The 24,179-nt window shown below is 45.0% G+C and overlaps 1 protein-coding gene across 3 annotated transcripts; it reads right to left on the bottom strand.

The window, feature by feature from the left end:
* Window positions 1-486: 486 nt before the first annotated feature.
* PI16 (peptidase inhibitor 16) lies at window positions 487-23,288 on the bottom strand. 3 transcript variants are annotated; one of them, XM_082228225.1, is made up of 5 exons: window positions 22,868-23,288; window positions 11,496-11,714; window positions 9,807-9,916; window positions 6,345-6,433; window positions 487-5,311 (listed from the first exon to the last, which is right to left on the bottom strand). In XM_082228225.1, exons 1-5 carry the CDS (start codon window positions 23,039-23,041, stop codon window positions 4,485-4,487), a joined length of 1,419 nt encoding a protein of 472 aa, XP_082084351.1. In that variant the 5' UTR covers window positions 23,042-23,288; the 3' UTR covers window positions 487-4,484. The 3 variants fall into 3 exon arrangements, with proteins under 3 accessions (XP_082084351.1, XP_082084350.1, XP_082084352.1); XM_082228224.1 differs by lacking the exon at window positions 22,868-23,288 and adding an exon at window positions 21,908-22,099; XM_082228226.1 differs by lacking the exon at window positions 22,868-23,288 and adding an exon at window positions 13,422-13,557.
* Window positions 23,289-24,179: the final 891 nt, after the last annotated feature.

Raw genomic sequence — 24,179 nt, forward strand, 5'->3', positions numbered from 1 at the left:
GCATGATCCTCTGCGTGTTTACTAAGAAGCAAGTCCCACTAAGAAGCAAGTTTAATGAGACTTATTCCCATATACAGTAAGTGTGAACAGGATTTCTGCCTTCATTATTCTTCCTTTCTGCTGGGTTGCAGAACGGGATTAAGTTTCCATGCTTTCCTTACCTCTCAATTGATCAAATGATGGAAAGATAGTCCTGAGCCTGTATTTTTCAGTAAGGAAATCCTGACTATCCCATTTCTCTGAGGCCAGGATGCTAGTTAATATGGGAAATGCTACATAGCATTCCTTGATCTGTGGCCTATACACCTGTTGAGTCACTTGCACTAGTAGACAAGCTACTCTCCTCTTCTCAGGTGCCTTCACAGCAGGGCAGGCAACTCCACTTGCTTCCTAGCTCAAGCCCTCCTTTTCAAAACAGCTCTAGCAATATATCCAACAAGAGAATCCAGCAACCATCCAGCAAAAACAGTGCATTTCCCAGACCAATGGTTTTTAGAAGAACATTTATTAATAGCAGGATTTTCCAGGTGCATTAAAAGACACACCTCACAATGTTACTTCATTGCACCATTTCAAAATTCATCCCGTCTTCACAACTCTTGTTAGCAAAGAACACCACATTTGCTGACCTCTGTTTCAAGTAGCACCTTCAACTGGATCTTAGCTAGGCCAGCTGTGGCTTGTCATGATGAGGTTAGTATAATGCAAGAACCATTCAGCAATACAGAGGGGGGGGGGAGAATGCCTGGATGCGGCGTGCAATGAACCTAATTGTCCAGCAATTTGGTCTCCGTTCTTCATTGGCTAGAGCCGGTATCACCTGGTTTGGCAAGGTGTATGGTTGGCATCTCACTTTAAATATATCCCTAATTTGAGAAATCCATCTAAAATACTGCAGCCACCCCACAAGGTGTTTTGGAAACCAACACATCTTGTTTTGCTGAGTGACATGGACTGTGCCCAACAGGCAAGGCAAAACTGATGGGCTGATCTTTAGAGCTGATCTACGCCAGACCTGTATGAAAGAACTGGGATGTGCAATGTTTCAGCCATTCCTTCAAACTAGGAGTCAGCCCTTGCTAAGAGAAGGAACCTAACCCATGATCCTCCAGATGTCAGTGGACTACAGCTTCCCACATCTCTGAACATCAGCCATACTGGCTGGGATTGGGGAGAGTTGTGGGACCACAGGTTCCCCAAGCCTGCCTTGCTAGACCTTCCTTAGATACAACTGGAAAGGGCCAGCTCCACATGGATGCTGGAGAACTTTGTCTTATTGCTCTCAGATTGGAGACAGTAGTACAGTTCACTGCCTGCAAAATTACAGGAAAGAATTGAACTAATGCATTCTTGGTCCCTTGGTCTCACTCCTATGAACCACACCACTGGCTAACCTGGTGTAAAGGATGGGATATTGAATGGCTGAAGGAGCAGCACATGATCGCAGATCTTTGGAGGTGGTGTGGCCCCATACCAGGGTGGTATCCAACTGCCTCGTTCCATCAGCACTAGGATTTTTACTTGTGCAATGGAGCTTTCCTGCTCTTTTCCCCATGCATGTCCCATACCCTCCCCCAAACTGCTGCGGAGGGTCAGGAGAAGCCCCAGAACAGGGGGCACAGAATCAGAGGGGGCAAAATCCCATTATGCAAGTGGAAATCCTTGTGCTAATAGGATGAGGACATTAGCACTACACTGGATTCCACCCAGGGAAGTAGCAAAGATGCAGTAAACTGGGCGCAAGTTCTGATGTACAATCCTGCAAATTTTACTACGCTGCCTGGGGCTGATGGGAGTTGGAGTCCAGCAACATCGGAAAAGTCACAGATTCACCACCTCTGCTTTAGGGAGCTGCAAATACTGTGGGCCAGACTAAGCAAAGACTGGCTCCTGTAGCTATGACAGCCTAAGTTGCTCTGTGTACCCCTGTAGCTATGCACACCGTTAGGTGGGATGCAGAGTTGCAGTTCTAAGCCCAGTTACTCGGAAAGTGAGCTCAGTTGAAATGAGTGGAATTGTCATCCAACCAAACATGCATACAATAGCATTCCAGTATTGTCAAGTAGTTTCAGGTTGAACTTGGTGATAAGTTGAAGGCATATTCACATACCTGGCTGAGATGCTAGTCAGTTATCAAGCAATATACTTTTGCGTATTGTACAACAGTCACATGATAAGAAAGCTCGGTCAGTTATTAGCTGAGCTCCAAGAGGCATCTCACACCATCATGTTTCATCCAGTTGTAGCAACTGATAAAAATGGCTTTGTGAATCAGACTCATACAAATGATCTCTCCTCCTTCATTTACACACCCACAAAGAAGCATACCATCACACCTGAAGCTGGATGCCAAGAAGTAGGAGCTCTGTTAGACTCTCCAGGCCTTTTTATTCATAGAATCATAGAACTGTAGAGTTGGAAGGCACCCTGAGGGTCATCTAGTCCAACCCCCTGCAATGCAGGAACATGCAGCTGGTCCATACAGGGATCAAACCTGCAACCTTGGTGTTATCAGCACCATGGTCTAACCAACTGAGCTATCCAAGCTCATCTATTGAGAGGGACCTTAGAGTACATCACATGCTTTGCATGCAGAAAATTTCAGGCTCTGTCCTGGCATCTTCTCTTTTTTAAAGAATCAGTTAGCAGGTGATAGGAAATACTTCTGTCTGCGGACCCTTGCCAGTCACAATTCTGGACTAGGTGACTTGACCTGATAAAGGGCAGCTTCCTATGTTTCTAATCTAACCGGAATCGCCACATAGGCCAGGGGGAGCAAGAAACAGGGGGAGAGTTTCACCTTTGTCTTTCACGCACCCCAAACACAGCAAGATGAAGAAACAAACCACAAGTAGCATAGGAGAATGGAAATGGGGAGCAAATATTCTTATGAGGCAAGTGTCAAAGGAGAAGGCTTATCAGAAAGGGAGTACTCAGGAACGGAAAACAGGGCTGCTGCCTGAAGCTGTGGGCTGCTCAGAATCTTTCCTGGGTGGGTCTGTCAGCAGATCTTTGGTATCTTTAGCACCTGGTTGTGCTTTGAAAAAACTTAAGAGAGGGGTCAGCTGAAGAGAAGAGGAACCTGCCCTGGTTCCGTGCAACAGAAAGAGGAAGGGATGCAGCATGCTACCAAAACACATGTGCTAAGCTCAAAATGCAGCTATGGTGGGGGGTCTGGTCTAATACATATCTCTGATATGCAAGCAGGCCTAGTCAAACAAGTCCTCTGAAGTGCAAGGGCCACAGCTCAGTGGTAGAGCATCTGGTTTGCATGGAGGTCCCAATTTCAATCCGAGCACATCTCCAGGTAGGGCTGGGAATGCACCCCAAAATCTGGAGCTCTGCAGAGCCGATGCCAGTCAGTGTAAACGATACTGAGCTAGATGGACCAATAAGCTGATTTGGTTTATAGTTTCCTATGTCCCTGTCAGGTGGTAGAAGGAGTGGAGACAATGGTGAAGAGAGGGGGCTAAAGCTTTAGATACCCATATGGCACAGAAGAGGTGAATGAGCCTTAATAATGCTGCCTGATCAAAATATTGTGGTTTGTAGAGTTCCAATGGAAGAAAGATCTACTGTAATGAACAGAGTTGAAGAGCTACAAATGCAAACACTCACAGAGGCACTCGCTTCACTTTCACATGCAAATATTTGGTCCACTTGCACTTCATTTATTGATTGCTTAATGTAGCTCTTGTGCACTGAGCTTCTATAGAGACTCACATCACTCTCCCTAATCAGTCATTCATTTTCTCTCCATCCTCCTTACAAACAAGCCATATCAGTTTGCTTTACATTTCAGGTGGGCACAACCAATTCTTTGATCAACACAACTGTTTGTATTCTGAGCCACAAAGCTCCAGAGTCTGTACCAAGGGAGCACAAATTCATGTTTTGGGATCAGCTAAATGAATTCAGTAGGTGTGCAGGCCTTTGCTTACCTTGCACAATTTGTTCAGCTTTCAAGATCCAGGTTTTTTACATTATCCAGGTTTTCAAGATCCAGGTTTTTATCGGCATTTTGGGGTAAAGAATGGGTTGCCAGTGGAGAATGCAGACACCTTGTCACCAATTCACAAGCAGAATGGGAAGCCTGGGAATGACTTCCAGGCACAGTCCGACAAATAAATAGGGCCCCCATTTGTGGTGCACAGAGCACAGACAAGAGGGAGGATGATCACAGGTGAGTCACTGGGTGGAATGAGGCCTCATGACAGTATGCCATGCTTGACCCTAGCAAAGCTTAAAGAGAAGGAAAGTAGGGAAAGAAATCAGATGTGCTCCACATTCCTGAACGGGTGAAAACAGGGGGTTGTGGAAATAAACTGCAACCTCCCGAGAGCTTTATTGCTTGGGCAAGATTTGTACCACCATCTACAGAATTTTCAGCCACTGGCCATGCTACAGTGCTATTCCCAGCAGACTGGCAAACTCACTAAAAGGGCAGAAAGGGTCAGCCTATAAATATGTTGGATCAAATACTGCTATAAACTGTTGAGCCAATAAGGCCTGGCCTTCCTAAGTGTATTGCCCCACTTGCTATGCCTCTGCCACCGGGGAAGTGGGGAAAAGCACGGAGTATAGGGGTACCTGGAAGTCAGCTCTTTAAGCGCAGTCTTTATTTCTTCAGGGTGGCTAATCTGTTTGCATCCAAGGCAAGGCAGGCAGACAGAGATTGAAGCTGCCTTGGCTGCAGTGTTGTGAACAGGTACCTTATCTGCAGAGGCCTGAGCAGCATTGCTGTGCTTGTTTATTGCTTTGGAGTAAGCTGACAAGCGATGGCGTGCAGGTGTTTTAGAGACGGGAGGCTTCTTTGGGATGGGTAGCTTGGAGAAGAAGGGATGCTTATGGGCTGAAAGGGGTTTGGGCATGGAGGGAGGTTTACCTGTCGATGGAGGTTTAGGGATGGATGCAGGTTTAGGGACCAAGGGTGACTTGGGGGTAGAATGCACTGGTGTGGGGGGAGTTGAAGGTGGCTCAGGTTTTTTAATGGTGGCTTCAGGTGTGGCTAAGCCACCAGACAAAGGAAATTCTGCGGAAGTGGCTTTTTCAGTTCTTGATTCTGGGGAGGCAGGACGAAGAGTTGTAGCTCCCATTGTCACCAAAGAGGAAACTGTTGGATCTGAGTTTGACAAGTCTGAAGAGGTTGGCCCTTCAGCTGTTGGGGATTCAGATTCTGCTCCTGTTTGGGGACTGTCTGGCGTATCAGGTGCTGAATCTGGTGTGGTTTGCAGAGCTGGGCTTGCAGTCAAGACAGCCGTTGGCTCCGGCTTAGGAGATGTGGTGGCGTCTCCCATGTCAACACTGGATTCTGGTGGGGGGAAAGAGAGACCAGCAGAACAATCAGCAAACAGATGCACAAAGCCACACCCTCCTCCCAGAAAACCAGTGAGAACAGAAGGCTGATATTTCACTTTTGCACAGAAGGTGAGCCCTACTTTGAAACCGAGTGTGGCCAGGGTCACAGGCAGCAGATTCCAGATGCCGTTAAAGGGCAGCACATTGCCACCCATTTCTTCACAACTTGGACTGGAATGTCATTTGAATTTTCTCCCAAAGGTGCAAAAACATCTTGGGCAGAACTCAGTGAAATGCCATATAGCATAGCACTCGAGACATAAGACACTCCAAGTGGAGACAGAATGCATGAAAGGAATGTCATGGCTTGCAGTGCCATCCCTACTATTAGGGTGAGGAGGTCTGTTTCAGATGGAGCAGCATTAGGGGGCAGCCAATGGTCAATTCGTAAACTTGAGGGAAAGAATCTGTTCCAAATGTGCTTTAAAGGTGTAGTACATGGCCTATGTTTGCATGGAGCGACATAACCATCCATCTGGGGACCAATAAGGGCTAAGACCTCTAGCGTGCATAGACTCAAGGTGTGTGTGCTGTATGAATTCACATAAGCCAAAGTGCCACTTCCTGGTGCTATGGTAAGGACAAGAGAAGCTAGCATATTTTAAACACACTGTCATCACCTTGGGAGAGGAAGGGGATTAATGCTGGCAGGTCCTTGTGTATAATGGTGGTGCACTGAAGGCAGGAGACAGGTGTTTGCAGCTGAAAGGGAAACTGTTCCTCCAAGCATTTTTGCCCATCCTTGGCAAAGCAGCAAAACAAGAGGGAAGAAGGAATTTACTTCTCCTGTTGGAGAACAGCTTTGACAAGGATAATCATTGGGTGAAGGCAGCCAAGGAAATCACTACACTCCTAGGCGGCTGGATAATCTGCACCTGTCAGCCAGTGGAAATTTATTTCACAGTAATCCTGAGTGGCATTAATTTGGGGTGCAGATAAGGAGCGCTCCACCTTATCTGCTGGCTCCTCTAGTTCCACTCACTTACCACAAAGAGAGTCCTTACAGGAATAGCCATCTGGGCACATGGAACATGGAACCCCTTCCTTGTACGGTTTGCGTCCCTTTATGTTCCCCCTGGAAGTGAAAAGTCCCAGGCGTTACTCAAAAAAGGACTAGGCCTTTCCCCTAAGGAAGGAGAGCATTGACACAATAGAAATAAGAATTTCATAACATTTTGTTGCTCCCTCACATTGACAGCTGCACCTAAGAACACTCTGTGATCACCATTGATGGCTTTTGCCAAGAGTTCATCTCTCCAGCATGTAACTACCTTCCCAGCTTCACTCGGAGGATGGAAGGTGGCCAGCTCAGCTAAAGAGGATGCTTTGAGGGACTGCCAAAAGGCATCAGTTATTTGGTGCCTGTTTGTGGCTCTTTCGTCCTGGATTCTACAGCCAGTAGACTTTATGAAGATGATTGGAAGTTGCCATTTTAAAATGAAGTAAAGGAAGGCAGAGAGAAGACAAAGTTCATCGGGAACATACCGACCAATTTGACCCCATTTTCAGAAACAGCAGCATCACAGCTCTGTAAATTCCTGGAATTAATAAAAAAACCTGGTGCCAAGAGTAACTGCAATTTAACAAAGGCTGACTCCTGAAGTGGATACATTATCTTGTATATTACAGTACCTGTTAACTCCTGTCAGAAGTACGCATACAATGAAATCCAAGTAACTGTTCGCTACCTTGATCTGTAACTATTGCTGACTTCCGGGTTGGCGCCATCGCCGAATGGCGGACTCCCTCCGAGCTCCGGAGGGAGTCTGCTCGGCAGGGGCTGGGTCCTACCGCGCCGGCGACGCGGGGACCCTTAGAAACCACGGGAACGGATCCCGTGGACATGGTGACTCGGCTGGCACCGTTATCGCTCTCCCGGCTTGTGAAAGAGCCTTTTTAAAGGCTACGGATCGGGCGCCGGGGAGTAGCGTGGTGCTTTGAGTCCTCCGCTTCCCCTGCCGGGCGCAGCCGCATGCCATTCGGCGGAGAGCGCTGGCTTCTTCCAAAGGAAATTCGGACAATTGATCAACAACCCGTGAGTAATTGGGCAACCGGGTTTAAAAGGAGGAAAAAAGAAAATTTTTTCCGGATTTGGCACGAGCGGGAGGGGATCCAAAAAAGGAAGTCAGTCCCCTCCCTGATTGTAAACATGCTAAAACAAGGACTGAGAAACCAAGATCTATTCAGAAGCTTATTGATGATAAAAATTACCAACTCCACGATGTGAATTATAAGAACTGTGCTGGAGGAGAGGAGTCGAGGGTGAGGAAAAAGCAACCCCCCCCCGGGAACCGGGGCGATTCGGACAGCCTGGCGAAGAGAGATGGAGATTTTGACAGCTGTCAAAGGAGCTGTCAAAACTGGAAATTATAAAGAGGACTTTGCTACAAGTTCTTTGCTGGTTAATTTTGTTACAATTTGATATAAATATGGATATAAACTGTCGGGAAAAAGAAACAACAAATTGACTTTTGGATTAGAGGATACAAAGTTATTGTAATCCCTCTAGAGGGGATTCGGGACATTACAAGTGTCGCATGTGGAAAACTACTCTGGGATGTGTAAAGGTCTTATCTCCTGGGAAAGCTGCAGAACTGAAATATTATTTTGTCTACAGAGGTGACTATAACACAATAGAATCTTCTATTGAAGCAAGAAAGGAACTGGACGTAAGTCTGTGTCCCTGAATAACAAACCTCTATAGAGACGTTAAATTTTGGAACAAGAATGTTTTGACAGCTGAACAAGACAGAAACCTGAGAAACCAAGAAATAAAAGAGTAGATGACTGAATACGACACGGAAAGAATAATGGGAGGAGCAACAAAAGATTAAAGAAAATTAAAGGCCTCTATTAGATTGGATTTTCGACGTTAAACATCATTAAGACAATCAAATCCGAAGAAAACAGCAGGATGGACTGAGATAAATTTGGCTGTGGACTTAAGATCTCCAGGCCGACAACATACAGACAAATGGACATGGGGAATCAAAACCGGGGAAGGGAGGGGGAACCTTAGAATCCAAAGGCTTTGTAACCAACTTTTTGAATTTCTCTATACTTTCTATCTTATATTCTTTATAACTTTGATATTTTACGTTTCTGTTTTTTCTTTTTTTTTAGAAAGGGGGAACTCGTGGAAGAAATGAGAGCGGATCTTGGGGAAAATTTTGTTCTATTATAAGACGAGGAGTGATGCTAAGATGGTGTAAATTTAAATTGGTTTATGAGTATAATATATTAGGTTTAATTGGGGATGAGAACTTGTGGAACCAACTTAGATAAAGGGGAATACAATCGGGAGGGGAAGGAGGAAGTCCCAGAAAGAAGGTTATGAAAAGAAGGGTCTAAGTTAGTTTCTCTTTTTCTTTCTTTCCTTTATCTTTCTTATTTTCCTATTCTGTTATTATTGGAAATTTTAATAAATATGATTATAAAAAAAAAAAGATCTGTAACTATTGCTATTATGGTGCCCACTTAACCTACTCCAGATAATGGTGGGCAGCAGCCCTCATAATCTCTTACCATGCTGCCTGGCCTTGATGGGAGTGGAATAACTGGAAGGCTCCACTTGGACTATCATTGCTATAGTTCCTTGTTCACAATAAATTCTATGACCCCTCCCCCCCCAATGATGAGAGAACAGCAAAACTCTGCAGCCAAGCTGCCAAGAACATAATGCAACAGTTCTGAAGGAGTTGTACTGACTGTCAATATGCTACTGTGCTTTGGGTGGAGGGGGAAACAGATGAATCTGTCAGTTTCAGTTTTTCTCAGTTTCTCATTTTCCTCCTCATCAGTCCTTCACACTTCCATATCAGCTTGTGATTCCCCCCCCCCCACCAAAAAAAAACCAAGTCCTCATGAGCATTTCTCCCACTGTACACATTATTAAATTTGCTCAGCGTACACATTTTTGTAAACCAACTTTCCCTTCTATAATATGCTATTTTCACTAAAATATGCATTTTTATGTACACTTAACCTCAGTTTGTGCATTATTTGGCTGTAAAGTGCATTGCAAACTTAGGAGAACTGCAAATTGCAAAAGGCATCTGGGTTTGGGTTAGGGAGATTCACTTGTAAACCCATAGTGCTTGTAGTGATATTTAAAACCCTACATGGCTTAGGATCTGGACACTTGGTGAAATGCCTTCTCCCATAACAGACCTCCCTATCTGCTAAGACCAAGGGGGGCACCCTCTTGCCACTGCCATAGTTTTGGGAAATTTGGTACTATGCATTATTTTTAGTATTACCACCCACCCTTCACCAGAAGAGCTCAGGGCGGCTCGCAGCAATGTAAAATAAAACATAAAAAACAGTTGAAAATAAATTGCAGCAACTGCACAAGCAGGAAGAATCAACATGGTTCAAAGCACACATTCCAGCCAGGCAAAAAGAAAACTCAGGAAAAAACACCCCGGCCCCAACAAAATGAAACTTACGGTGGCTGATAGTTGCAGACTACCAAATGCATGTCGGTGTCATTCAGGAATTCCAGGGTTTCGCAGAACACCGTCCCACAGCCCATACGCTCACTACTTGCCCAGACCACCTATAGAAGTAAGGAAGAGCAAGTTCTGTTTGCTATTGCAGTCAGAAAAAGAATTGACAGATATTGCCACCCTAGTCTTGAAGCATTTGTATGGAAGCCACTGGTCCCCTGATGGCAGCACAGCCCATGGGACTACGTGGGTGACATCTTTATTGCTATCTCAGTGACGAATTAAAACCGAAGCCAAGATACCCTCCACCTTTTGGACCCAAAGAATGGAGCCCCATCACGACAGAGTCTGCTCGTTTTAGTAACGATATGGGGATATACAGTGGTACCTTGGGTTACATACACTTCAGGTTACAAACGCTTCAGGTTACAGACTCCGCTAACCCAGAAATAATACCTCGGGTTAAGAACTTTGCTTCAGGATAAGAACAGAAATCGTGTGCTGGTGGCGCAGCAGGAGGCCCCATTAGCTAAAGTGGTACCTCAGGTTAAGAATAGATTCAGGTTAAGAATGGACCTCCAGAATGAATTAAGTTCTTAACCCGAGGTACCACTGTACATGAGGAGAGCCTGCTGGACCAGGGCAATAGCCCATTTACTCCAGCATTCTGTTCCCACAGTGGCCAGTTAGATGCCTACGGGAAGCCTGTATGCAGAGCACAAGTGCTTGTGAATCCCCAGCAACTGGCAGAGGCACATCGCCTGCGACAGAGGAGGTAGAACACAGCCATCATGGCTAATTTTCCCAGGCTTTACCCTCAGCTCTTCCCAGGGTGACATAATCCAGAGGGGTTCCCTCAGCCTCCTCTCCTTGGGAGCCCTCTGAGCAGACGCTGCTGCTGCCACCCCCCCTGGTCTCTGAGCTGCCCCCCACCCCAAAGACAGGTGCCTCCTCACACTGCCCCACAGGGGCCTGGGACTTGTCTCCCCTCCCCATATCTTTATTGGTTTTATTAAATATTGCAGCTATTCCATTCATTATTCAAAATAAAATGAAAGAAAGAAAGAAAGAAAGAAAGAAAGAAAGAAAGAAAGAAAGAAAGAAAGAAAGAAAGAAAGAAAGAAAGAAAGAGGAAGGAAGGAAGGAAGGAAGGAAGGAAGGAAGGAAGGAAGGAAGGAAGGAAGGAAGGAAGGAAGACACTGCCCCACAGGGGCCTGGGACTGGTCTCCCCCCACCCCCACCCCCATCTTCATTAATTTTATTAAATATTACATCTATTCAATTCATTATTCAAAATAAAATAAAATACAAAAAAGAAGGAAAGGAAAAAGAAAAACACACTGCCCCACAGGGACCTGGGACTTGTCTGTCCATTCCCAACAGCAAGGACTGGGCTCCCTTGCCTGCTTGCTTGCTTACTCCAAGGCTGCCTCAGCTCCTGGCAACCAGCACCCCCTGGCCAGCCCCAGAGGCACCATTTGCCTGCGGAGCTTGTAGCCAGGGCTGCTGCAACAAACAGCTGTGCAAGCTTTTGGGAGGCAGAGACCTGAGAGGGCATCAGAGGAGGAAGAGAAGGAAGGAAAGAGGGACAGAGGCCCTCTGTGTTGCCCACGGCACCCCTGACCATCATTCAAGGCACTCCGGGGTGTTATGGCACACTGGTTGAAAACCACTGATATAATCAGATACCTGTGTATAGTGACCACACATCTGCCCTTCTTGGCAGGTTAATGTTGTCATATTATAAAAGGCATACTCGTTGTACCACTCATCTACCGCCATCTTCACATCCAGGTCGCCAGACATGGCAAAGAGGTTCTCGCCTCGCCGTCCGCGCTCCGCATTGTGTTCCCAGATGCATTTTGTTGCGTAGTCCTTGGCAAAGGCTTCCAGCTCTGGATCCCAGCTCTGAAATTAGGACAAAGCAGGACATCACCATCACGCAGAACGGCTTCTCATACAGGCCAACCGCAGGAGTGCTTCCCACTGGAATTTGGTCAGCGTGCATGGCCAGCCTAGCAATAGGAAGGCCTGGAGCTCAGCCCAAGGCGAGGGAGCTGTTGTCATCAGAAGGAAAAATGGGAGTCAGTCCTCAAGGTAGCTTTTCCAGCTTCAGTTATAAATGGTTTTCACATGTACCCTTCCTAATTAGCTAGTGTCTCCAGCAGCAGCACACTTGTTTAGAGACCTCTGGGTGGTTCAAGGCATCTGTAAGGCACAATCACAATCATTTCTGGCTATTTGGAGAACACTGGACCACTTCAGGTGCCTTTGCAAATACCAGTCCAAGGCAAATCTGTCTGCAATATCCATAGTGAAAATATTGCAGCATTGCTTAACCTGCTTTACTGACGAAACGGTCGAACCACAGACAGCACAAGATGCTTCCCAATCTTACAGATTACTGTATATTCATTTATATAAATAAATTTAAATAAATTTAAAATAGGAAAACATTGGTGTTCAGTTGGCTCTTTTAGGTGTGGCAAAACATTTTTAAGCCAGGGAGCTTTAAACATTAAGCAGGATGAAGAGCTAAAATTGTGGGGCAGACACTCTAGACTGCAAGTTGGAGATTACATTTTTTTAAGGCTCCAACTCTTGGTTTGCAATAAACTAGTACACCAGCAAATCAAAATTAGTGCTGTCCTCACTCTGATGAGCTAGTTAACTACAAAAAAAATGTTTTTTAAAAATTTACTTATTTATTAACTGCATTTATAGCCTGTTCTTCAGCCAGAAATGCTCCCAGAGTGGTTTATGTCAACAAAAATGGCACCGTCTCTGCCTTCATGACACAAAAGGAAAAGGGGATGAGGAGGGAAGAGGAAAAACAAGCAAAGCAAGGCAAGGCACAACATTCTTAATGTTACAAAAGATCTTATAACAGCCAGCTAGGATGAAAAAGGGCTTCTCGGAGTTCAAAAGGCAGGCCTGTAGACCCCAGAGAAATAGTCTAGTGACTCAACCTTCCTGGTCAGCCAGAATTTGCTGACTTCATAGGGTGAGGCTTTGGCCTTCTGGGTGACCAGATGGAGCCTCCCAGCTTCTTATCACTCCTGTCACTAGAGGTAGACCTGGTGCAGTGGGCAGCTGACTCCACCGCTTCCCACTCCCTGAGCAGATTGTTTGCTGCTCTTCCTCACAGGGCAGTTGTTTCTGAAATCCTCCGTGAGGATTTTATGTGGAGGAGCGTGAAAAAATGCTTCCCAGATGTCGTAATCTAGCACGTCAGGGAGAGGGCCGCCATCCAGGACTCTCACAGCCTACCACCTCATTTGGCGTCAGGTGCAGGATGGCTTCGGAGGCCAGTAGCAGAGCTGAGGTACAAAGCCCCCTCTCTCCCTCTCAACCCTGCTAAGAGGAAGGTACAGTAAATATGCAGAACTCCTCCCTGCTGTGAGGATAAAGTCATGCCCAGTTTAACAGCTGTGCTTGGCCAGAGCCAATGCAAACATCTGGAAAGCTTGTTACTTAACAGAGACCAACAGCTGCTTGCCAGCAGATCCCTCTAGTGCTGTGATAGACAGTCCCTTCTTATCCAGCTGAGCTCCACAGGCTACTTTAGCAGCAGCAGCAGTTGCTAAGCAGGAAGAGCAGAGAGAGTTTACGTACAAGAGAGTGCGGTTAGGGAAGGTTACAGTACAAAACCGAGGCAATGTTTTCTTCTTCTTCAAAGGAGCTGCCAGTGCTGCTGCGCTGCCATCCAAAACAGTCAAGCAAAAGCAAGAGACAGCCTTGACTAACAGATTCTGAGGCTCACCCCTCTAAGACATCTTGGATCGAGCCCTTTGCCGCAAGGAATGGTGTGTCATCTATTTGGTCAGGAGGAGAGAGAGATTTGCTTTGGTGGAGGCAGAGGAGAAATGGTCCCTGGTTCCACTTCGCTTTCAAGCGTGAAGCTTTTCTTGACATGGAATCCAGCATCCCTATGGTGAATTTCCCACCCTGTTCTGGCCGCAGGTTTTGCTGAACTCAACACACTGAGTTTCCTCTCTGCTTTCCAATGTGACAGGCAGGATTGGGGAGTTCTACAAAACAATGCAGACTGAAGGGTGGGACTCTCTGCACAGAGCTAGAACAATGCACAATGGAATTGTATGACTATGACCATGTGGAGGAAGGTGGGGGGGAAAGCCCTGCTGAGTCAGGCCAAGGGCCTACCAGCATCTTGTGACCCAAAATGACCAACCAGATTGTTCTAAAAAGTCCACAAACAGGACATGCACACAATAGCCTTGCATGAATTCATAGACCTCTAAATTGTCCCCACTTTTCTCTAAACCAAATTGTGCCAAAAATTGTAACCTTTCCTTGCTAGAGAGAGCTGTTCCAGCTGCTGGGTCACTTTGGCTGCCCTCATCTATACCTTTCCCTGTCCTACAATATCCTTTTCGGAGGGGCAACAGCTAGAACCGTGCAGAATATTCCGACCATTTGGCAAATGGGCAAGCGGTGCAGATCTCTGAGCAGAGGCGATATATGCAGAAAAGGTCACACTCCTGTGAGCAACCGCCCTGCCCTGTACTACCTTGCAGCTTCAGGATCAAGTATAAGGGAAGCTCCAGATAGAGTGCATTACAGTAACCTCAATGTGAATTTTGGAGAAGGAAAACTCTGATCCTAAACCTCTGCTGCTTTGCGGGATATCTCCGGGAGAAGAAAAGACTAAGGTGTAAACCAGGGGTAGGCAATCTAAGGCCCGGGGGCTGGATCCAGCTCAATTGCCTTCTCAATCTGGCCCGCAGATGGTCCGGGAATCAGCGTGTTTTTACATGAGTAGAATGTGTCCTTTTATTTAAAATGCATCTCTGGGGTATTTGTGGGGCATAGGAATTCATTCATTTTCCCCCAAAAATATAATCTGGCCCACCACATGGTCTGAGGGATGGTGGACCGGCCCACGGCTGAAAAAGGTTGCTGACCCCTGGTGTAAACCCTGCACAAATCTGGAGCAGGTTCTCTAAGGCGATTGGATGGTGCCTTGTATGCCTCCTTCTAGCAATTCCTGCAGCCAATCTGGTGCCAAACGTATTGCTCTGCTTTCCCTTTGGACCTCCACACACCCTCAGGCGGTCACTCCAGTGCTGCTATGATTTTTCAGTGGTTTGACTTCACCCCCGGAAATGCATTCCATTGTCTCTTGAGACAGATGGATGCCGCCAACAACAACAACAACGTTTTAATGTTCTCTATGTTGATATTTCATTTGGTGGATGTCAAAGCGAGATTTAAGTTCCCCATAGTTATTTTATTGTAATATTTGGTGGAGTTTTAAGGAGGAAGGTCTGAGTAAATCAAAGCATTTAAGAGAAGAAGTCTCCTGTGGTTTTTAAATAAACAGCTGGAACTTTATTCAGCCCAAATGGGATCCAGCAGCAGGTCAGAAAACTTCTCTTGAAGCGCTTTGAGGGTAGCTAGTCTTTTTATTGATAATTATTGTTGTTATTTTATTGTTATAATTTATTGCCCAGCCTTCACCCAAATGTCCCAGGGTACGTTACAATAATTGAAAACAGCTTGAAACAGCTGACAAGCACAGAAACAAGGTGGGTCCTAAAAATATGCATCTCAAGGGTCAAAAGCCAGGATAAAGGGGTGTGTTTTCAGCATTTGCCAAAACATGTGTAATGAAGATGCCAGACACACCTCTGTGGGGAGGTTTTTGTTGCATGACTTTTGAGGATGCCAAGGAGCACATATAGAAGCAGAATAGGAATCTTCACGGTCCTGCATTGCAGATGTGAATTTTCAAACTCCCATAGGGATACATGGAGACTTAGCATATAAATACAGCAGAACGGTAAATCTGAGCTGCTAGAATGGACTCTCCTGTCCCAAACCTACATCACTTCATGGAAAGTACCATTTTTGAATGCATCAACATGTGGATGTTTAAAAAAAACAAAACTTCTTGCCAATAAAAAGGTAGCCTGTCAGGGTATAAGTTCAAGTTCCTTTATGTGCTAGTTTTTTATTTGCAGGGAGTTGGTTATTCAAAGATCTGTTGTAAAAAGTGGTTCTCAGAACCATCTTCATCAGCCTGGTGCCTTCCAGTTGTTCTGAACTAGCGCTTGCATCAAGCTTGGCCACCAGAACCATGCTGGCTGTAGCTGTTGGGAGATAGAGTCAAAAATATCTGAAGGGCACCAGGTTATCAAAGACTGCTTTAGAACTTGCCACTTCATTCCCACCTCATTCTGCTACAAGGATGGAAGGCTCTCTCAATTGTGGTTCTCTCCATTCCTCATTTTCCCAGTCTTAAATCCAGTAGCGTAGCGTGGGTTGTCAGCACCCGGGGCAAGGCAAGTAATTTGCGCCCCCTAACCCGTGGATTTGCGCCCCCTAACCCGAACCCCCAGATGTTGCGCCCAGTGCAGCCGGGCCCCCCTGCACCCCCCACACTACGCCACTGCTTAAATCCAGTTCTCCACATTTTGCAGCAATTGAAGATTAAAAAAAAAATCATCAGCATTTTGGTGCAGATTTCTCCTAATATACGCATTTTATATGCATTTATTTTTTTTACTAATGTGCACATTTTTGCAATCATTTTTTCCTAACCTCGTGCATTCTTGTGTGCTATTTTCATCAATATATTCATTTTTACACACTTTCCCCTAATATATGCATTTTTATTTTAAAAAAACTGTTTCGTGAACTGCATAGCAAAATTCAGATATGTGCAAATTTCAAAGGCTAGCTGCATTTCGGTTCACAGGTTGTTTCTCAAAGTGCAAACCTGGATTGATTTGGCTTCAAACGAGACCTGATGTTATATATGATAGTCATATGTGGGCATGGTTTGGAGAAAACAACTTCCTTAATTAGGCCCACAGTCCCCACCCCCATTGCCTTATGTCAGGCATAGGCAAACTCCGCCCCTCCATCATCCCTGACCACTGGTCCTGTTAGCTAGGGATGATGGGAATTGTAGTCCCCAACATCTGGAGGGCCGGAGTTTGCCTATGCCTGCCTTTTGTTCCTGTTTTGGCTCCTGCATTCACAATGCAGGTTATCCATAATGCAGTGCTGATAGCAGCACCTAGCACCTATGAGCCTTTCCAAGACCACCACAGATGCCTGCCATGTCCTCACATCCTGCCTGCTATAATACAGTAGCACAGAGTATTACAGAACGTGCAGTTCTTTCACTGGCCATTACAACTGCCCTGGACCTGAAAGTCCTTCACTTAAACAATATTATGACACCCCTCCCCTTTTGATCCTGGAGAAAGCTTTGGCACGCTTGCAGGAGGCAGTTAAGTCAGGTGGACTTCACACTTGGATTTTGATCTGTGCTGGCAGCGGAAGATGGAGATTTGGGAGTATAGCTGTCAACTTTTCCCTTTTCTTGTGAGGAATCCTATTCAGAATAAGGGAATTTCCCTTTTAAAAAGAGAAAAGTTGACAGCTATGTTTGGGAGGCTGGCTGCACATTTTGAGAAGGGTCTTCCAAACTACCAAGGTTGTCTCCAAGCCCAATTCCTTCAATTTACCAGACTCTATGGTAACAAACATGGTATCTGGGTCAAGAGGGAAGGTCTGCTGCCACCTTCTGTGGTGGTGAAAAAATAAAATTTTGAAAAGGAATGAAAGGTCCTACTGCTACTGCTAAAAGATAAGCCCAGCCCAGAATGCTGAAGGCAACACCAATTGGCCATTTGCAAACAAGGGTGTCAGATTTGGGGGCCTTGGAGAGAATAGCCTAGCTCAGTGGCTCCCAGTTGGGGGTCTGTGGCATCATTCACATAACAAAAACATTTTCAAAAGTAGGGAGTCCATGGCTTGGCTTTTGAAAAGCAAGGGGCCCACAGTACTTCGCTAATTGGGAACCACTGGTCTAGCTTATAGTTTTCTGGGGAGAAGGTGTTACCATTAAAACTATTAGGTCTGTGGTGCAATCATTCTCATTTTTCTTGATCAAAATAGCTTTGAAAGGTTGGAAGAACAGAAGGTCAGTTCCTGGGACACTAATTCCTCCCCCTCGGGGGCAGCCCTCTGCATAATTTTTGGGAGGGGCTGAAATGGCAGGTCCAGCTTGAGTTTATTATTCCCTTTTTCGTGAACTAGTGCCAGACTCCATATATAAGGATCCAACAGCTGGTTTTCTTGTTCCATTAGAATATAGTTTGGCAGACATAGCTTAATGTATATATAAAAATTTCCAAGGCAACCAGTTCTGCTGATCCAAACAAAATTGAAAAGTGTGACTTCAGAGAAGGGGGGAGGGGTTGGGAACAGAAGAAACTGACCGCAAGTTCTGATGTTAAAGGGGGGTGGAAAGCATAGAGAGAAGCCTGAAGCAGATGGAGGTAACTTTTAGCATCCACATTTTGAATAGCGAGAAGGAGCATTTCCAGAAGTAGTACTAGTACTAATACTAATACTAGTACTAGTACTAGTACTAGTACTAGTACTACCACACAGGATACATCTAGGAAGTATAGCATAGGGGCTGACATAACTGAAATTGTTTAAGCCCCACGGTTGCCATGTCATCTGAGCAGAACCCGATAATTCGTTTTTTGGACTAGCAGCCATCAGCACCATTCCCATCTGTATTGCAAGTATAATCAAACACGTGACTCCTGAGACACACCTGATAATCTCAAAAGCCTTCAGCTTGGAAGCAGCCTCACAACATCAGCAGGTCTTTCCCACTCTTCAGGCCAGAAGTGAAACGAAATATATGCACATCAGTACATTTCATTTTGTTCCACTAAAAAGCCAAAGGGTCTGTCCAGATGAGTAGTTCTTCACATTTTCACAACGTCCTGCTGAAGGCCAGATGGAGCATATTGTTCTGGTAGTTGTTGATCTGCAACTGCTTCCAGTTTTAAAGCTACTACTTCTTACCTTAAGGTTTAAATGGCTTACAAGGCCTAGGTACTGCAGAGCTGCCTCTCTCTGCATGTTCCCTCCAGTATTTTCTGGTTGACATCAGAAGCCACAACTGAGATGGGGTGGGTGGGTACAAGAAGCAGGGTCTTTTCAGTCATGGCACCAATGCATTGAAATGTCTTTGCTGAGATCTGTCCAGTCCCATCTTTATATGCATTCCACCAGCTAGCTAAATGTGGTTTTTTAAGAGAATACAGATGTTTTTCTAGCTATCGTTCCGCCGAGATTGATTATATATTGCTGTCTGATTATGGGTCTGGTTTATTGACAGGGTATTATTTTAAATGTCTTGTTGTTAGCTGATCTGAGCTCAAGAACAGAGGGAAAGTGGGCTATCATTAAAAATAAATAAATCCATGACCTGCTACAGGAAATCACTTAAGGAAAAAGCACACCACATTCCATGCTCCATTACTGTTTGTGCTCCACTTACTGAGAGAACCACATACCCACACACCAACTGCAGGAGGATATATCTAATTAAAGGGCTATGAATGGTTCTTGGCAGAATTGTTACAGCAGGGATGGGTAACCTCAGACCCTCCTGATGTTGCATGGTTCCAACTCCCATCAGCCCCAGACAGCATGGCCAGTGGTTGGGGATGATGGGAGTTGTAGTCCATTAACACTTGGAAGAGCACTAGGTTAGAAAACCTCTAAAAAGTTTTAGACTCTTACTAGTTATCCTCTTCAATCAGAGCTGTTCTTTTTGTGTTTCGGTTGCACCCCTACAATCACTCACCACAGACACCTGGTGGAGCTCATCAGCTGGCTTTTTTTGGGAAAAGCTAAGCCCACCACCATAAGGTTGGTGAAAACATAGGACAGGGCCTTGTTGGTGGCAGCACCCTGATTATGGAGGGAGGTTAGACCTGGGGAGGTTAGACCTGCCCCCAGCCCTGGTGAGTTTTGTTTTGGAACGAGGGTAAAAACATTTTTATTCTGGCTGGGTTTTGACATTATTTTAGTGTTGGTTTTAAAAGTTTGGCTTAATTCTGTTATTGCTTTGAATTGTATTTTCTTTTCTTCTAAAGCCACCCAAAAGTGATGTAGAATATTTTAATTACTTTTAAAATAAAGTATTATTAGCATCCTGCAACAGGCAACTACATGATCTTATCTCAAGCTCCAGCCTCCTTAAAGTATCAAACGTATCAGGATGCGTATGGCTATGCTTGTACAATTCAGAAAATTCAGTATTTTTAAAGAAAACAATTGCAGTATTTCAGAAAGATATGCATATGTACAAGAACCATGAAAAGATTAATACAGGCACAGCTGAGGTATAAAAGTGAAATAAAATTAAATCCATCTGTATCAGCCTAGAAATGCTCAAGACGTACAATGCACTTGAAATGTCTTTTTAAAAGTGTTTTTTATGCTGAATAAAGCCAGCATATTTCACAATTCAACAGCATTTAGCTAAAATTTGTTTTTCTGACTAGTTCAGTATTTATTGAACTTCTAACTCATATTGTACCTATACACTTGTGCTTAAAAGAAGGCACCCACCCATGTATGTTTGTAGCATCAGGTGACGTCTGCCATGGTTTCCAGTATTTTGCAATGACAGGAGACAGTTCATATATTCAGCTCTGAGTCACCATGTGGGGGAAAAACGTGTAGTAAAATTTTAGCCTGTGTGTGAATCTGCCCCAAGCAAATATGGTCCAATAAGCAGCAACAACAAAGTAACTAAGCATCAATTTATTCTTGAAGGTATTTTTGTTGGCTGTATGTTTAAGTGTGTGTGGCTCCCTCCTCCCCCTCAATCCTTTTTCCTTGTGTGTCATGCCTTTCTAGAGACTGTGAGCCCGAGGGCAGGCTCTGTCTTAGTACTGATTTTCGTAAGCAGCTCTGAGAACTTTTTTTTGGCTAAATGGCAGGGTACAAATGCCGTAAATAAAATAAACATGATCATTGCATATCTTGCTTAGCTAACACAAATCTAAGGACCTGCTTTCCGTTGTATGATTAATCTCAACACAGAGAAGCTGAGAAAAGTGATAAACCCAAGTAAGGCTGGTGATCATTTGTCATCCCATCACTTATCACTCACATTGAATGTGAGTCTAATTTTGGGTTAATTTTTATATTTAAAAAAAGGGTTTGTCATCTGTACACAAAACTGTATCATAATGGGGGCAGCCGTTGCTGCCAAGAAGAGATGCTGTTCAGTCATCCCCCGCTTACCTTGCTAAGCCATTCTTATCACCCAGGTTCCTCCAAAGCTTCTCCTACCTGCTCCAGCCATGGAAGCATGACCTACCAGCTATGCTAGCTAAATGGGATAGCTAAGTTCAGACGCAGCATCCAGTTATGTGCTCTTTCCCCCACGTCCTCTCTGAAAACATCACAGACACATTTGGCCAGCCACTGCATGCGCCATCCTAGATGTGATATGGGAGATCCCAATGGGTCAACACTTAAATGCAGGCACCAGGGAAGGGCTTGCCTATACACCCTTCCCCACCCATGGCTAATACCAGTGGCAGGACGGCAGTTTAGGTTTAGTTACAGGCATAGGAGCAAAGTTTAACCTGCCTCCCAATCACACTGCGGCTCTGATTTCCTCCCCACAGTTGCTTTATAAATCTCAAAAAGAGTCAATATTCGGGAAATCAGTTGACAGACCTCCCATATTCCATCTACTTTGACTATTAAGAGGTCTGGGTTACATGCAGATGAGTTACTTACTGAAGATCACAAAAAGTACAAGGCAGAGGTGCAATTTTAGCCCCAAACATTAATTATCTGGATCATTCCCCCCCAAAAAAAATAATTCCACATTTCCCACTGGCAACCCCCCCAATCAATTCATTTACTCACTTCTCCTGCCCCCCAAAAGACAGGGAAACCCCCTTTTCTCTCACCTCACTCGTGCTTGCCCAGCCTTCCCTCAGTACAGCCTGATTTCTTGTTCCTCCCTCTGCCTCCAGTTCAAAGAGGCAGGACTCAGATTTAAAATGTCCAATCAGCAGGCCCTCGACATCCCAGCCAGGCCAGCCTGCCGCCAATAAATTGCATTCTCCATCAAAACATCGTGCAGGTGGCGGTCCTTCGGCTTTCACTGCAAAGCAGGTAAGCAGTGAGTTCTCCCACTCATTTCCTGAGCCTAAACAAACCTGAATCACCATCACAGGAGGAGAAGCTGAAGCAATAAGCCCAGCAATGAAGAAATAAATTTAAAATGAAACCTTTTTGCGGGGGGTGGGGGGTGGAGATGGGTAGAAGTAGGTGTTGCGGATCTTGTCAACAATGATGGCACAGGCACTATCCAATAGATTCCTGTTGAAACTAGATGACCATGTTAACACACAGGGTCTCACTAGTAATGGTGCTACCATCAGCTGGGCTGGAGGAAGGAGAATCATTTGTAATCAGCCATGCCAGAGTGATGTCTGAGTGCCGAGTTTCCTGCAACAGGAGCACAACCAAAAGGGAAGAGGTCTGTTTTGTGTCCCCTGAAACTAATGAGTTACAAATATGCAGCCTGATTTTTTCTTTATATTTTTTTTCTTTCAGTATGTATAGAAGTCCAAATGATGCTCTGGTAGAATTGTGATCCAAGTAGCTGTACGCTCTCAGTACAAACAATAAGGGTGGGAGGGAACAAAGGAAAAGGAACTTGCCCCAAAACGACAAAGCTGCTTGATATCATAACCAGGCACAGAATTGTGGCGGCTGGGTCCAAGCTGCCTTCTTTAACTTATACTAATTCATCACAGGAAGCTGATAAAATGCAGGTGATCCTTCCATTGGAAAAGCTGCAGTGAAATGCTTAGTGTTAGGGTATCTACAAAGCTCAAACTCATTTAAGGAAACAGGCTTCTGAAGTTAAGAGAACACCTTACAAATAGATCACAGTGCTTATAACAAATATTTGGCATGTAGAAGTACACCATGGAGATCTACAGAGAAAATCAGTCTAGGTGCTCGTTTCAGTAAGAACCGAAAAGCTTTGCACTCACTTGTCTCAGTCACTTAGTTAGATGCAGACGCACAAAAGAAAGGGAAACTCTAAACAATCATTTTATTAAACAAACAAACAAACAAACAAAGTCGCTCTTTCCAGAGAAATATTCTGAGCAAGAAGACAGAAAGTCTCTGAATCCCCACATTACAGCAAAGTCCAGGGCTGCCCACGGCTCACTTACCATTTTCAGCATATCTGCAGCTGGAGGGGAAACCTTAGCACGATACTGATTGTGCAGGTCCACGAGTAACTTCTTGTCCTCCTCTGTAAAAGAGCAGCCGAGCTCCATCGCTGTGAGCAACAGGAGGAGGAGGAGGAGGAAGAGGGGGGGAATTTGCAGGCCTGAGCTCAGCATTGTGGCACAGTCTTGTTTTAACAGCCCACGGGTCTGGCAGACAGCTTTAAATCCCTTCCCAGAGTAAGGAACACCCAAAGCCCAAGATCGCAAGGAGGAAATTTATCTTTTTATTAGAATGCCTTTCGGAGCCATAGAGGGGACACACCCATCTCACAGAGTATCATTGATGGAAGAAGAATAATGGTCCTTAAGGGACGGTCAGATGAGCCATGCCCATTCGATGAAATCAATTGTGTGCATGAAAATGATGCATCAACTGTTCCTCCAGTAAGAGGAACTCTGGCTTGCGGGGTCATGGTGCTGTAACCTGATGCTGAAGCATACCAGTAACCCTAAGCATGATCCAGCCCATTTGTGCACATAACCCGTCCCTCCCCTCACTTTCCAAATAGTTCACATGTCAACCAAACTCAAAAACTACCCTCACTCATCAGCAAAATTATGCCAGACACAGTGACTGCATGTGATGATGCTCCCAGTAACACTGAGTTAATTATGTATAATAATAATAATAACAACAACAACAACAACAACAACAGGACCAAAGCCATTATCAGACTTGGATCAACCCTGTGGTCCTACCAGACCATTGTCTATCTACACGGCTCAGGCTGGGGGAAATGGGCAAGGATAAGCTATATGTCTGAGCAGCAATGAGCCCCTTGTGTGTTGTAGCGCAACGCAAATTACAAATAATGCAGAGTACTGCCTTCATTTTCAACAGAGGGAAAGACTTTTGGCAGTTTTGCACCTACAGCAATGATAAAGGACAGTAACAGCAAAATAGATAGTGAAAGGCATATGGTGTTTTAATACTCTGGTGGTATCATCTGGAAGTTGAACCAGATATGGCAAGATCTGCATGTCCGCAAGAGTTCAGGGGAATTCCACATGAAGATCCATGACCCAGGAGGCTGTTACTCAACATGGAAGATCAGGCTTGGGCGGAAAGACATGCCATCTACAGAGCTGAACCTGCAGTTTTTAGAAAATATCTTGTGAGAGAGAAGCAGCCCGTATAGCTTCATGGTGCTTCCAAATGGTGTTTTCCAATTGATACATATTAATTGTGGAGTCGTTACTTCTGGATCCTGTGCAACATGTATTTCCAGAAGATAAAACTTGGTGTGAAATA

This window comes from Podarcis vaucheri (assembly GCF_965113315.1).
Source record: "Podarcis vaucheri genome assembly, chromosome: 6".
NCBI lineage: Eukaryota > Metazoa > Chordata > Lepidosauria > Squamata > Lacertidae > Podarcis > Podarcis vaucheri.